Raw genomic sequence first — 13376 nt, 5'->3', positions numbered from 1 at the left:
CTTCTTAGAAATAAAAAATTTCAGTAGGTCTAAAATGACACAAAATCTAGGCATGGGATAAAAAAGTTTATTTGAAGAAAGTGTATTTTTTTGTTCTTCTTAATGGCGGTACAGGCTCGTTTTTTAATATTATATTTAATTACAGAGTAATTTCCACATACTAATATATTTCTCAAATTGGACTCTGTGCCGCCATCTTTATTATATTACGAATATGTATGCCAAATATCTCGACAGAATATTCAAAATTACAGCCGCAATCTTGGACCGCGTTTGTTGCTACCTGTTGATCACTACTGTAGCCTCTTAACTTTATTCAATAGCAAACTTTATATAATACATGAAAAAATGTTTGTCCGACAAATATATTGGGCATTAAGTCTGACACGTAGAATATGTCAAATGACAGGAATTACGTCGGTGGTAAATAGCAGTCTGATTTTTGTATGAGAGTTTAATGAAAGGGTAACAAATCAATTAGAAGTTCTGTCCGACAAAATACATGGGACGTTTTCGTAGGCTAACGTTCGAAACTTGTTCCACAATTAAAACTTCCCCTGTTCCAGTTAGGCACCGTTAAGCTATTAACAAATGTTTAGCTTGCTGTTTATTAACTTTTTTGGTACCCGGGATCCAGGCCTATAGGTACGACATCAAAAAATAAAAGATATTAAAAATATTGTAAAAAATCTCTTACCTTTGTTTCTGCTTCATTTCTCTTAACTTATCCATATTGCTTATATACAAAGGATTATTGATATCTTCCGCCTTAAGCAGTAATGCGTACAATGCTTCTAATTCCAACAACAGCTGCTTCGTCTTCCGTGTATCCCTCGATACCTGAGGACCGTCACTGTCTTTGTCGGGAGTAACAATGTCCATATCGATGATTTTTCGAGGAGCCGTGACCGACCCACACTAAGAATATAGAAGTGGTTATCAATTTCAAGCTTATTTTACATATACATGTCTATAGTTTACAGCTAATACAGTATGAATAAAAAAAGAGCACAAGTAATAATTAAAATTACTTCTATAATATACCAGGGTTATCTGTTTAGTTTTGAATATATAGCCGTATAGACAAAAAATATCTAGACTTCAAAATATGTCTACTCCGGAAGTGTGTGTTGACGGAATTAATTAAAAATAAGTGTAACAACGAACAGTAATATATTTATTTATTTTGGGTAAACAAGCGTCGTGTTTTGCTTATATCTCGAAAGGGTATTGTTAGCGAGAGCGAGGGTGTGTCTGAATCGTTCGCATGCAACCAACTATTATGTCAATTGGTTTGCGATAATGGCCATAAATTACTGTTGCATCTGCCTTTTAAAAGATGAGAACCTTTTTGTATTTTAAGAAGTTGACATGAAGAGTGTGGCAATCTGGCATCGTAATCAATTAGTGTTTCCTTGAAAAAAACATTAATTTTATACAATCTGTTTAGAGATACATTTTCGTTTCTCGAAATCAACGGCCCTTGTTGGCATATGGTTTGAGTATTACATGTGAATTTTAAATGACTAATATTGTTTCGTTTTGAGAAAAGTAATTAAAAATTAAGAAAATAAAATTAGCAACAATAGTAATTAAAGCGTATCGCTATATGTCCCATCAACATCGATACATTTTTCATACGTTAAAACAAATTGGTAAAACAGTTATTCCAGTCTTCAGTTGACACCTGCAAAATCGCTGTTTTAAAGGCATCGATGGCTTTTTCTGGCGACTGAAATCGTTGCACACGCATTGAATTTTTGATATTTGGGAACATAAGAAGTCGTTGGGACGTAGATCGGGGCTATACGGTGAATGGTTTAACAATTCGATGTTTTGAAGCTTCAAAAACTCTATTGTCTTTTGGGCAGTATGAGCACGTGCATTGTCCTGATGTAGGATGATTCGCCGTTGTGTGTTGCTTTGTCGGAGTTTCGCGAGAGCTTCTGGTAAACAAACGGTTACATACCAATCAGAAGTAACCGTTTTTCGATCTTCTAAAGCAATTGTTGCCACATGACCAGATTTTGACATAAAAGTTGCGACCATTTTCTTTGACACACTTCGAGAACATACCATTTTTTTGGTTTTTCCTCATCGTGGAACACCCACGCAGCGGATTAGCGTTTATTTTCTGGTTCGTAGGAGTAAATACAAAATCCATCGCCACTAACAATACTATACACGTTTTTTGAGCTTCCTTTGTTAAACCGTTCCAATGTTTTTCGACACCAAGGCCCTGATTCTAATTCAAATTTCGACTCAAAACAAGTCGCAATCAATATGGCGACGGCGTTGAAATGCGACTGTGCGAGTCTTGTGGATTTTAGTTGAACTAACGAAATGATGTCATAACATAGAGACTTATCGAAATTAATTGCGACTCCAAAAAAGTGGTTGATATTATAATTTCGAGTCAAAATTATTGTGCCACGGACATGAATGAATGGCCGAAAGCGAGGTTAGGTTTAGTTTAGGAGATTAGGTGTTTTGTTTGTTTCTTGCAAGGAAAACTAAAGCAAAAGGTATTAATATGGCTGGGTTTTATGGAAATTTGCTCATTTTGGAGGAATTAGATAGAATAGTATTAAATTAGAAATATAATAATTGAGAATGTTCACAACGTGAATTATCAACTCAATGAGAGATGTAAGGTAATAATCTGGGAAAATTAGTATAAAACAAGGAACATTATGTACCAGCTATTTTATTACTGGACATGCTGGAATCAAATCTTAAGATTTCATATATCAGTAATATAGCTATGCACAGTCTGCAGAAAGTGTGCTATTTGGTTTATAAACAAATTATCGCTCCGAAATCTTTTTTCAATTATTGCTTTTTAACTCAGAAGATTTTAACGTTAAAACAAAAACACTCACATAAAAATTCACTGTAATTTAATTCGGCACATAGATATTTTTTTTCGAATTTAATCTGATATTTTCTGATATTTTCAAAAAATTGTTACTTTATAACTTTCCTGAGACCGCTCAAATAGTCCAATTTCAATTCTGTACAGTACGTTGAATAGGTATATTTAGTGCTTTTTTATACGAAAATCATAGTTATTTTGGTGTATCATAATTTTTCTGGTTATTATTTCGACCGACATTTTTTAATTAACATTTTAATTATTGGCTAGATTGTCGCCGGCCTCCTGATATATAATCTACTATAAAAAATCTTTCATGTCACCAATTTATTTAATTATTGATAAATAATTACTTCCCTAAAATTTTAATTGAAAATTGCAGATTATTTTGGGAAAACTCGGATTTTCCGAGTAAAATTTTTGTTGAAGGAAATCGGAAAAAAAACTTTGTGCAGAACTAAATTTCGGTGAATTTTTATTTTACTGTTTTTGGTTTAAAGGAAAAATCTTACAGGAGTTATAGAGCACCAATTGAAAAAAAAAAAGAAGATTTAGGAGTGCTAAATTGTTTATAAATAAAATACCACACTTTCTGCGGACTTGCCATACCCCATATTACTAATACAGGGTGTCCCAAAAGTAGTGGAACGATCGAATATTTCGCGAACTAAACATCGGATCGAAAAACTGAAAAATACGTGTTCAATCATTTTCAAAAATCTATCCAATGACACCAAACACAATCCCCACTACACCCCCTGGAGGTGGGGTGGAGGGTAACTTTAAAATCTCAAATGGAATCCCCTAGTTTTTCTTGCAGATTTGGATTCGTTACGTAAAAGTAAGCAACTTTTATTCAAGACATTTTTTTGAACTGTGGATAGATGGCGCTATAATTGAGAAAAACGATTTATCCTGATACCATAGGTAAATTATAGAAACGGTCTAATATCTCGAAAAATACACTTCCAAATGATAAACCAAAAAAAAGGTTTTTCATACTTTTCGAAAACCTATCGAATAACACTAAACATGACCCTCCAACCCACCCCCTGGAGGTGGGGTGGGGGGTAACTTTAAAATCTTAAATAGCAACCCCCACTTTTTATTACAGATTCGGATTCGTCATGAAAAATTAAGCAACATTTATTCGAAACATTTTTCAGAATTGTTGATAGATGGCGCTTTAATTGGAAAAATACGATTTATTAGCGCCATCTATCAGCAATTTTAAAAAATGTTTCGAATAAATGTTGCTTAATTTTTCATAAAGAATTCGAATCTGCAATAAAAAGAGGGGGTTGCTATTTAAGATTTTAAATTTACCCCCCACCCCGTCTCCAGGGGGTGGGTCATTTTTGGTGTTTATCGATAGGTTTTCGAAAAATATTAAAAACCTGTTTTTTGGATTCTCATTTGGAAGTGTATTTCTCGAGATATTGGACCGTTTCTATAATTTACCTATGGTATCAGGATAAATCGTTTTTCCCAATTATAGCGCCATCTATCCACAGTTCGAAAAAATGTCTTGAATAAAAGTTGCTTACTTTTACGTAACGAATCCAAATCTGCAAGAAAAACTAGGGGTTTCCATTTGGGATTTTAAAGTTACCCCCCACCCCACCTCCAGGGGGTGTAGTGGGGGTTGGTGTTTGGTGTCATTGGATAGATTTTTGAAAATGATTGAACACGTATTGTTCAGTTTTTCGATCCGATGTTTAGTTCGCGAAATATTCGACCGTTCCACTACTTTTGGGACACCCTATATATGCAATCTTAAGATTCGATTTTAGCAATCAAATAGCTAGTAAATAACTTTTCCCAAAATGACATTTTTTCGATAATTTGCCCAGACTATCAACAAACGTTGCGGTGGTTGCATAGCCAATAAATCCAATAAACAGGAGAACCAACCCAAATTCTGAGCAGTGTCAAAATGATAACGTTAATATCCCCAGTTGGAACTAATATCGAAATGCGCGAAATATCGACGAGAACCGTTTTTTGCTCTTCTGTGAGCAAATGAGGGATCCAACGGGAAACCAACTTCATAACACCCAGTTCTTCATGTATAATCTTTTGGATTGAGGTCTTTGAAATGCCCAAAGATCCTTAATTAGCTGACAAACCGGTTAAATGTTTTGTTTTGTGACTGCTGTTTTGGATGGACCTGACCTGGATTCGTCGCTTGGACTAGAGTGACCACGTTGAAATTCGCAATACCAGAGGGAAATAGTTGACTGGTATGATGCTTCACTCGCCTACACAGAAACCATTTCAGCGAGACATTGCTGTTAAGATAAACCTTTCCGAAAATGTGTCGCAATGAAATTCTGGATTTGTCAACAAAAGATTGAGGTTACATATGGGTCGGAAGGATTTATTGGTGGCGCCTTCTAAGCGACTACAGTAGAACCTCGATTATCCCTCAGGGTACCGGAACAAGGGTATGACGGATAATCGAAAAGACGGTTAACAGAACATTAAAAAAAATTAAAAATTCGTGGTACAACTCTCAAATTTCATTTGTATGTTTTGTTTGACAATATAAGAGGGATTTGTGTTCGTACAATTGAATCAATTTAAAATATTCTGAAATCTTTGTTTGTTTTACTGTTCCTTCACATTTTGCGATGGCTGAATTTCTTAATCGGCATAAGATCATGCAATCTACTTTATTGGCTCCTCCTTGTTGAGAATACCACTCGATGAATTATTGCATGTGCGATGCAGCTTCTCTAGATTATTTACGCAAATATTTGTCAGTTACAATGGGTTCATCAACATATCTACAGTCAAATTCCAAGTCTCTGTCAGTTTCTGAATCTGTTTGGTCTGCCTTTGTTGCCATTTCAACGATTTCTTTATCTGCCAGCAATGGATAGCCGTTTGTGTCCTATCACAAATCAAATTAAATTTTTTTTATTTTTTACATTAAAATTTTTGCTTATGTAATCAATACAACGTCTGTATGTGCCCTGACGGTTAACAGAGGTGACGGTTAATGGAGAGACGGATAATCGAGGTCCCACTGTATATGCAAAACTAATTTGTTAATTATAGTAAATTTTTATCTGAAATACACAATTTCTTAAAGTAGGTAAATAAAAATATTTTTTTACGTAAGTAACATATTTCTATGTATCTATTTTAAAGATAAATAAGTGATGCACGTCATAAACAAAATGTTCACGAATATCGAAAACAAATGGGTTCTCTCGTGGGACACGCGCCAACTCGTAACTCTTAATGACAAACTTTTTCAAATCAAAATTTACACCGGCCAATTCGTAACTTTTTTACTACCTGACTCTCCCAACTCGCAACTTCATACAGGTGAATTCGAAACCATTGTTTAATTTTAATACCCTGAGTAGATAGATTAAAAGGTAAGAAATAAATTTGAACAGTAACGGATTAAGCCAACACGGGGAATATAGCATATTATGTAAGCGAATGTTTCTTGGTTTGCTTAAAAACATGTTGTGTATATATGTATGTATATGAGAAAACTAATAAGTATTTTTGAAAAATTTAAACGCAGAATGAAAGATTACGTTATTGGCGAGGGCCGAAAGTCCCTGAGGACTTCTATAATGTCTATTTTAATAAGTTACAGGGGTGAAAAACTAAGAGAAAATTTAGTGCGGTATTTAATTTAAAATATCTCATTCAAAATAAACTTTTTATTTATTCTAAGGGACTTTCGGCCCTCGGTAATAATATAGTCTTTCATTCTGCGTTTAAATTTTTCAAAAAAATTTATTGGTTTTTTCAGGATTCGAAAAAAATGAACAAAACGTCCGTGGTAATATTTCCAAATCTATCTTTGTCATACAACGCACTCAGTCGAATAGAATATTGTCAGCATACTGTCACTCAGACAGTGACAATCAGTGACAATTTTAAATATTTGACATGGCATCGGGAATATTTTGAGTTGTTGATTAAATAATATTGATATATAGTGTATTTGATAAATAATTGATTTAAGACGTGAACTTCATAAAAAGTCATTTATTGTGTATTATTTGTGGAAGATCCAAGCAGAGAATACATCAGGATAATATATTCTGTGATCCAAGTATTTTGTTGTTAAAGATGCTTGTAAGCGTTCCATAGTAACAATATATTATTAAAAAATCACTTTCAACACTTTTCCTCTTTTCTCGATTGAGTACTAGTTTTTGTTGTACATATAAATTATTACAATCACTGAATACATAGGTACTTAGTGAAAAAATTATCACATTTATTAACTGAATTAATAATTTGCAAATATAAAAATAACAGTTATCCAAGAACATTCAAAAGCAATCTCTTTAAATTAATGGTGACATTTTTAAGTAGAATGACATTCTAGTAATATTTACATATCCATACCAGTGTGAATTTTACTACACGTAATTTGCCGTGTAAAGACAGAAAAAGTAGGGATACACGTAAAATATTTGCGAATTATGTACCGATAGCCTTAATAAAATAATTGAAACAATATGATATGTATAGACCAGGGCGGATCTGTAAAAAAACGTCTATTTGCGGATGTGCGAGCTGGCATTGGATTCTTGCAGATAAAGTTAGGTGACACTTCAATAATAATAATGGACTTATGCTCCTTCTCAAATATGCCCGGAACATTAATTAAAAAAATTAAAATATTTAAGGTACTAGTACACTTTAAAAGACCAAAAATAAGCATTTTTTCAAGATTTTTTTTAGAGACTTTATTAAAAATGAACATAAAATTTTTTACATATTAATATCTATCTCTTAGAGAATACAAAAAGTATATATGTTTTCATTTATGCACTTATACGAATATTGTAGAGGGCGCCAAAGTCAAGGCCTCGAAAAAAAGTAGTTACGATGGCGGACAGTTAATCTCAGAAATTGAAAAAGGAAGGTTTCTTACGTGACAATTTACAACCGTTAGTAAAAAATTCTCCAAAACAAAGATTTTACGGAAATTTGAACAAATTTTGTGAAAAAATCGTCCGTTTTCTTTCAGTTTTTCAAGGTTAAAAAATTTTTATTTTTTGATGAAATTGTCAAGAAGGAAACCTTCTTTTTCAAATGCAGTACGATTTTTTTGTTTCAGATATACCAATTCTGAGATTTACTGTTCGCACTCATTTTTCCAGGCCTCGACTTTTGCGCCCTCTATAATATTAGTGTACGTGCATAAATGAAAAAAGGTTAAAAAGACTAAGTTTTCACTCTAATGGCATATAAAACAACATAATGCTATTCTACATCCCACCAGAATGAAAACAATGGGAACCTTCTCTGGTTACACCTCCGAGGCTTCTACAATTTGCAAGCCATACGGATGCTGAGACTAAGGAAGATGAGGGAATTCTACAATTTACAATTCACGTCCCATCTGCTCAGCGCGGTAAAGTTCCAACGAGAATGGTTCCCTTCATACTCCACACAGAGTAAATATAAATCAAAAATGAATAACCATTTTCAATTTCGTTGCAAAACGAAAACACAGCCGAACCATATTCTAGTCCAATCAGAGAGTGCAGCAAGCACCCCTACCGGTTTCGAAACTTATTAGTCTCTCATCAGGAGGCACATATGCTGCTCTCCCTGATCCAACCAAAACAAACACCAGCGTGCAGTCCCGGATTGCAACGAACGAAATGGCATAGATGCCCTAGCGGCAACTGCTAGCAAAAAGACTAAGTTTTCACTCTAATGGCATATAAAACAACATAATGCTATTCTACATCCCACCAGAATGAAAACAATGGGAATTCTACAATTTACAATTCACGTCCCATCTGCTCAGCTCCTTAGTCTCAGCATCCGTATGGCTTGCAAATTGTAGAAGCCTCGGAGGTGTAACCAGAGAAGGTTCCCATTGTTTTCATTCTGGTGGGATTTAGAATAGCATTATGTTGTTTTATATGCCATTAGAGTGAAAACTTAGTCTTTTTGCTAGCAGTTGCCGCTAGGGCATCTATGCCATTTCGTTCGTTGCAATCCGGGACTGCACGCTGGTGTTTGTTTTGGTTGGATCAGGGAGAGCAGCATATTTGCCTCCTGATGAGAGACTAATAAGTTTCGAAACCGGTAGGGGTGCTTGCTGCACTCTCTGATTGGACTAGAATATGGTTCGGCTGTGTTTTTGTTTTGCAACGAAATTGAAAATGGTTATTCATTTTTGAAAAAAGGTTAATTTTTTGTACTATCTCAGAGAGACATTAATATGGAAAAAGTTTTATGTTCGTTTTTAATAAAGGTTCTGAGAAAAAAATTCTTGAAATAAATGATTATTTTTGGTCTTCTAAAGTGTAATAGTACCTTAAAAATTTCGAAAAACATTATTTTTTTCTATTTTCTTTGCTTATAACTTTAAAACGATTCATTTTGGAGCAAAGTCATAGGAAAATAAAATAAAGATAATTGAATTTTGTATGATATACGACTAGTTAAAAATGTCTTAAATTATTACCGCTTCTGTAAAATAGCAATAAATACAAAATAAGGGGGCAAAATAAGCCTCTTTTTATTCAGTGTTTTTCAACAACTTTGGTTGCAGTGGTTCAGTGTTCAGTGTTTTTCAACAACTTTGGTTGCACTTAGAATCTTCGTAATTCGCATAGAAAATCCTTATAGCCCAGTAAATGAACAGGAAATTCGACGATACCGTGTAATTTTCAGGGGCAACTCCGAATTGCATGAAAATTTGGACTTAGGTTCTACTTACCCTCCACTTCAAAGTTGAAATTGTGCCGTTGGTTGCTTTTACTTGGGGGGTGATATTTACCCCTTCTCGGGGGTGAAAAAACTTACGCTCAAGATAAGACCGGAAATGAATAGATTGACTGATTTTAAGCAACTTTTGTTCTATAGAGTTTTTTACGTAAGTTAATACTTTTCGAGTTATTTGCCATTGAAAATGTTAATTTTTCGACAAAAAAACTACGTTTTCAGACGGTTTTTCGCAAATAACTCAAAAAGTAAATATTTTATCGAAAAAATATCCTTAGCAAAAGTGTAGCTTATATAAAACAAAACAAAAAATGATGTATCAGTAAAGTCTATCAATCAAATAAAAACAAAGTTGTAGCTCATGAAAAATACGTTCTTATTCGTCTAATTCCAAATCGAATATTTCAAGGTGAGATCACCGAAAAATTAAGCATTTTTCGGGAAAAACCCCTTTAAAGTTTTTTAAAGTGTTTATAAAAAGCTTTGTTTTAATTGTTAACAAAAGTTTTAGCATTAAAAATAAGCGAGTTACGCTCAAAATAAAGTTGGCCCACTTTTTTTTGTAAAAAATCATGAAAATCTCGCCGTGTTTAGCTCCCCAAATAAAATTAATCGCTACCGCTTTATAAACAATATACTTACCTATCTATTTTTTATATGACCTGTCAGTCTCACCGGTTAAAGTATGTGTGTATGCAAATTTTTAACAGCCATATCTTAACCAATTTTTGTCTTACGGAGAAACAAAATGAAACTAGCATATTTATAATAGCAAAACCTACATTTTTTTACTCTTTAAGATTTTTCTTATCACTAATACTTTTTAAGTTATTTTGAAAAAATTAAATTTTTCAAAAATTTTTAGAAATTTTTTTTTTACTATAAAACCAAATGTTTTCAAAAATAATTACTTCAAACCAATCAAACTTACAGATCATATAAACAATACACATACAGTTAAAATAGATGGTAAACCCAAACGATAAATTTCATTTAGGGTGCTAAATAGAGGGAGGTTTTCACGATTTTTGTTTTACCAAAAAAAGGGGCCAACTTTTTTTTTCAGTGTAACTCGTTTATTTTTGATGCTGTAAACTTTTGTAAAAAACAAGTAATAAGCTTTTTTCGATACTTTAAAAATGTTAATAAGGTTTCCCGAAAAACGCTTCTTTCTTCGGTGATTTGGCGTTGAATTATTCGAGTTGGAATTAGACGAATAAGAACGTATATTTCATGAGCTACAACTTTGCTTCTACTCAATTTGTAGACTTTACTGGTACACCATTTTTTTCGTTTTTTTTTATAGGCTACACTTTTGCTAAAAATATTTTTTTTGATAAAATATTTATTTTTTGAGTTATTTCGGAAAAACGGTCTGAAAACGTAGTTTTTTGTCGAAAATTTAAATCGCGAATAACTCGAAAAGTATTGACTTTTCGTAAAAAACTTTATAGAACAAAAGGTGCTTAAAATAAGTCAATTTATCCATTTCCGGCCTTATTTAATACACGCGTTTTTCACCCCCCGAGAAGGGGTAAATGTTACCCCCCCAAGTAAAAGCAACCAACGGCACAAATTCAACTTTGAAGTGGAGGGTAAGTAGAACCTAAATCCAAATTTTCATGCAATTCGGAGTTGCCCCTGGAAATTACACTCCAAAACGGTCATTTATTGGGCTATTATAACATACTTAAATCGTCCACCAAATTTCATTAAAATCGACCTGATAGATTTTGCATAATAATTTTGCAATCTAAATTTTTTAAAAAAAGTTCAAATTTTTTAAAAGCTTTCTGAACAAAAAGTCGTTTAGAAGTTTGCTAATTTTTTCACATATAAAGAGGCTCTCTATCTATCTAATACACTTTACAGAATTAAAATCGGATTATTTAAGCGGCCTCAGCACTGTTTTAAAGTTATAAACAATTTTTTGGCTTATAAACAAATACAGTGAGGACGTTTGAGTTGGAATAAATTCATTTTCTGGAGAATGGGCGTCTCTGGAGATAAATCCCGAAAGAGGTCGATTTCTATTTTCAAATTCTAATTTTTTGGTATCCATATCATACTAGTGACGTCATCCATCTGGGCGTGGTGACGCATTCGATGATTTTTTTAAATGAGAATATGGGCCGTGTGATAGCTCATTCGAAAGGCTATTCAATTTTTATTCACTGATATAAACATTAACATAATTATTTATACAGGGTGCCCAAAAATGTTTTTTTGAATTAATTTAATTAAGACAAAAAAAAATGTAGGTAATCTATTTAATGAAAAATACATTTTACTGCAGTCAGAAAACAGAAAAAAATGTGAATTTGAAAAATAAACATTGCTTTTCTCTTAAATTAAATGTTAAAACTGCTAAGAGGCTGGTGGGTGGCAACTAATATTGAAGTAAGTGAAAAACAATAGTTGTTTATCAAATAAAACATTTTTTTCAGTTCTAGAATAACAGTAAATGTATTTCGAATTAAATAAATTATATACCTACATTCTTCTTTTGTCTCAATTTAATTAAAAAAAAATATTTCGACTTTCTCATGTAACTCGTCCAAGAGACAATACATAAACGATGAATAACTTTTACACCACCTTCAAAGAGGGTAATTTATACAAGTACATACCTGGAATACCGGTATTAGATTATCAACATCGTTAGTAATTACTTAGAAAAGAAAGTTACAAATTCACCGGTACTTGATGGGTTACCGAAAAATTACCTGCTCGTCAGAGTTACCAATTGGCCTGTAATTAGGATGGCGGATTAAAATAGTTACGAATTCACCGGGACCCCTCTCGTGAATTTTCACTCAAAAATCTTAATGTAGATTGATATCATTTAAAATGTTTTCATTCATATCAAAACTAGGTACTCACCTGTAATTTTCCCAAAGAATTTTCAAATTGCAAAGGCGTATAGACCCGTGGCGTTAGTGTATTTGCATTTTCTTGCCTATCACTGTTCCTGTGTTGCCTTTTATGATGCGGGTTTCTTTCGTTAGAGTTTTCTTTATTGTTACCTTTCAATTTCCTCTCCTTAAAGATCTTAAAACAAAGAAAAGGGAATATAATATAAGATAATAAAAACATACAATTAAAAACATTAAATACTGTATCAAAATGACAATTATTATATATAAACAATAATTGTAACTTAAAGTAAATAATTGTTAACATGCAGTTTACCAACTATATAGGGTGAGGCAGATAAAGGGCCTATTAGAAATATCTCGTGAACTAAACGTAAGAGAATCATGACAATTGGAATAGTGGGGTTTTGAGGTATGAACTATTTAATGAAAATATTTTGGTCTCTTTGCTACTTCCGGTTATACCGGAAGTTGATTGTAACTTCGTTTTTTTAATATTATACAGGGTAGTTTAAAAGATAATTACGGTTTTTTTTATAAATTTTGTAGTAAACTTCACACCCTGTAGAACTGTACTGATGTGATTTCAAAAACTCCATTTATGTTCAAGTGATTTTTAATATAGTCTATTATTACTAAAAATTATTAATATAGCGAAATGTTTAGTTTTAGTATACAGGGTTGGTCGAAACTAGGAATGAATATTTTCTGAGTTTTCTTAAATGGAACACACTCTATTTTAGTATTGTAATGAAATGATATTTTATAGTACTTTTTAATTTCTTAAGCATTCCCTATACCTAACTGCTTTAATTTGTAAGTTATTCGTAGTTCTTTAAGTCAAACATTAATTGCAACAAAAATTACGTGAAATTTTATTAGGTTTGCCGTGAAAATAT

General features: G+C 32.7%; 1 protein-coding gene across 1 annotated transcript in view; it reads right to left on the bottom strand.

The window, feature by feature from the left end:
* LOC114332579 (protein PAT1 homolog 1) overlaps positions 1-13376 on the bottom strand; it is a 74078-nt gene that overhangs the window by 28538 nt on the left and 32164 nt on the right. Inside the window, exons 8-9 of the mRNA XM_050645926.1 lie at positions 12485-12652; positions 698-918 (exon numbers count right to left, since the gene is read on the bottom strand). Of these exons, the coding sequence (XP_050501883.1) occupies positions 698-918; positions 12485-12652 (389 nt within the window). The remainder of the gene's footprint in view (positions 1-697; positions 919-12484; positions 12653-13376) is intronic.

Source organism: Diabrotica virgifera, chromosome 3 (assembly GCF_917563875.1).
Source record: "Diabrotica virgifera virgifera chromosome 3, PGI_DIABVI_V3a".
Lineage (NCBI taxonomy): Eukaryota > Metazoa > Arthropoda > Insecta > Coleoptera > Chrysomelidae > Diabrotica > Diabrotica virgifera.
Note: the sequence above shows the minus strand (reverse complement) of the source record. Positions and strands in the feature narration are given on the sequence as shown.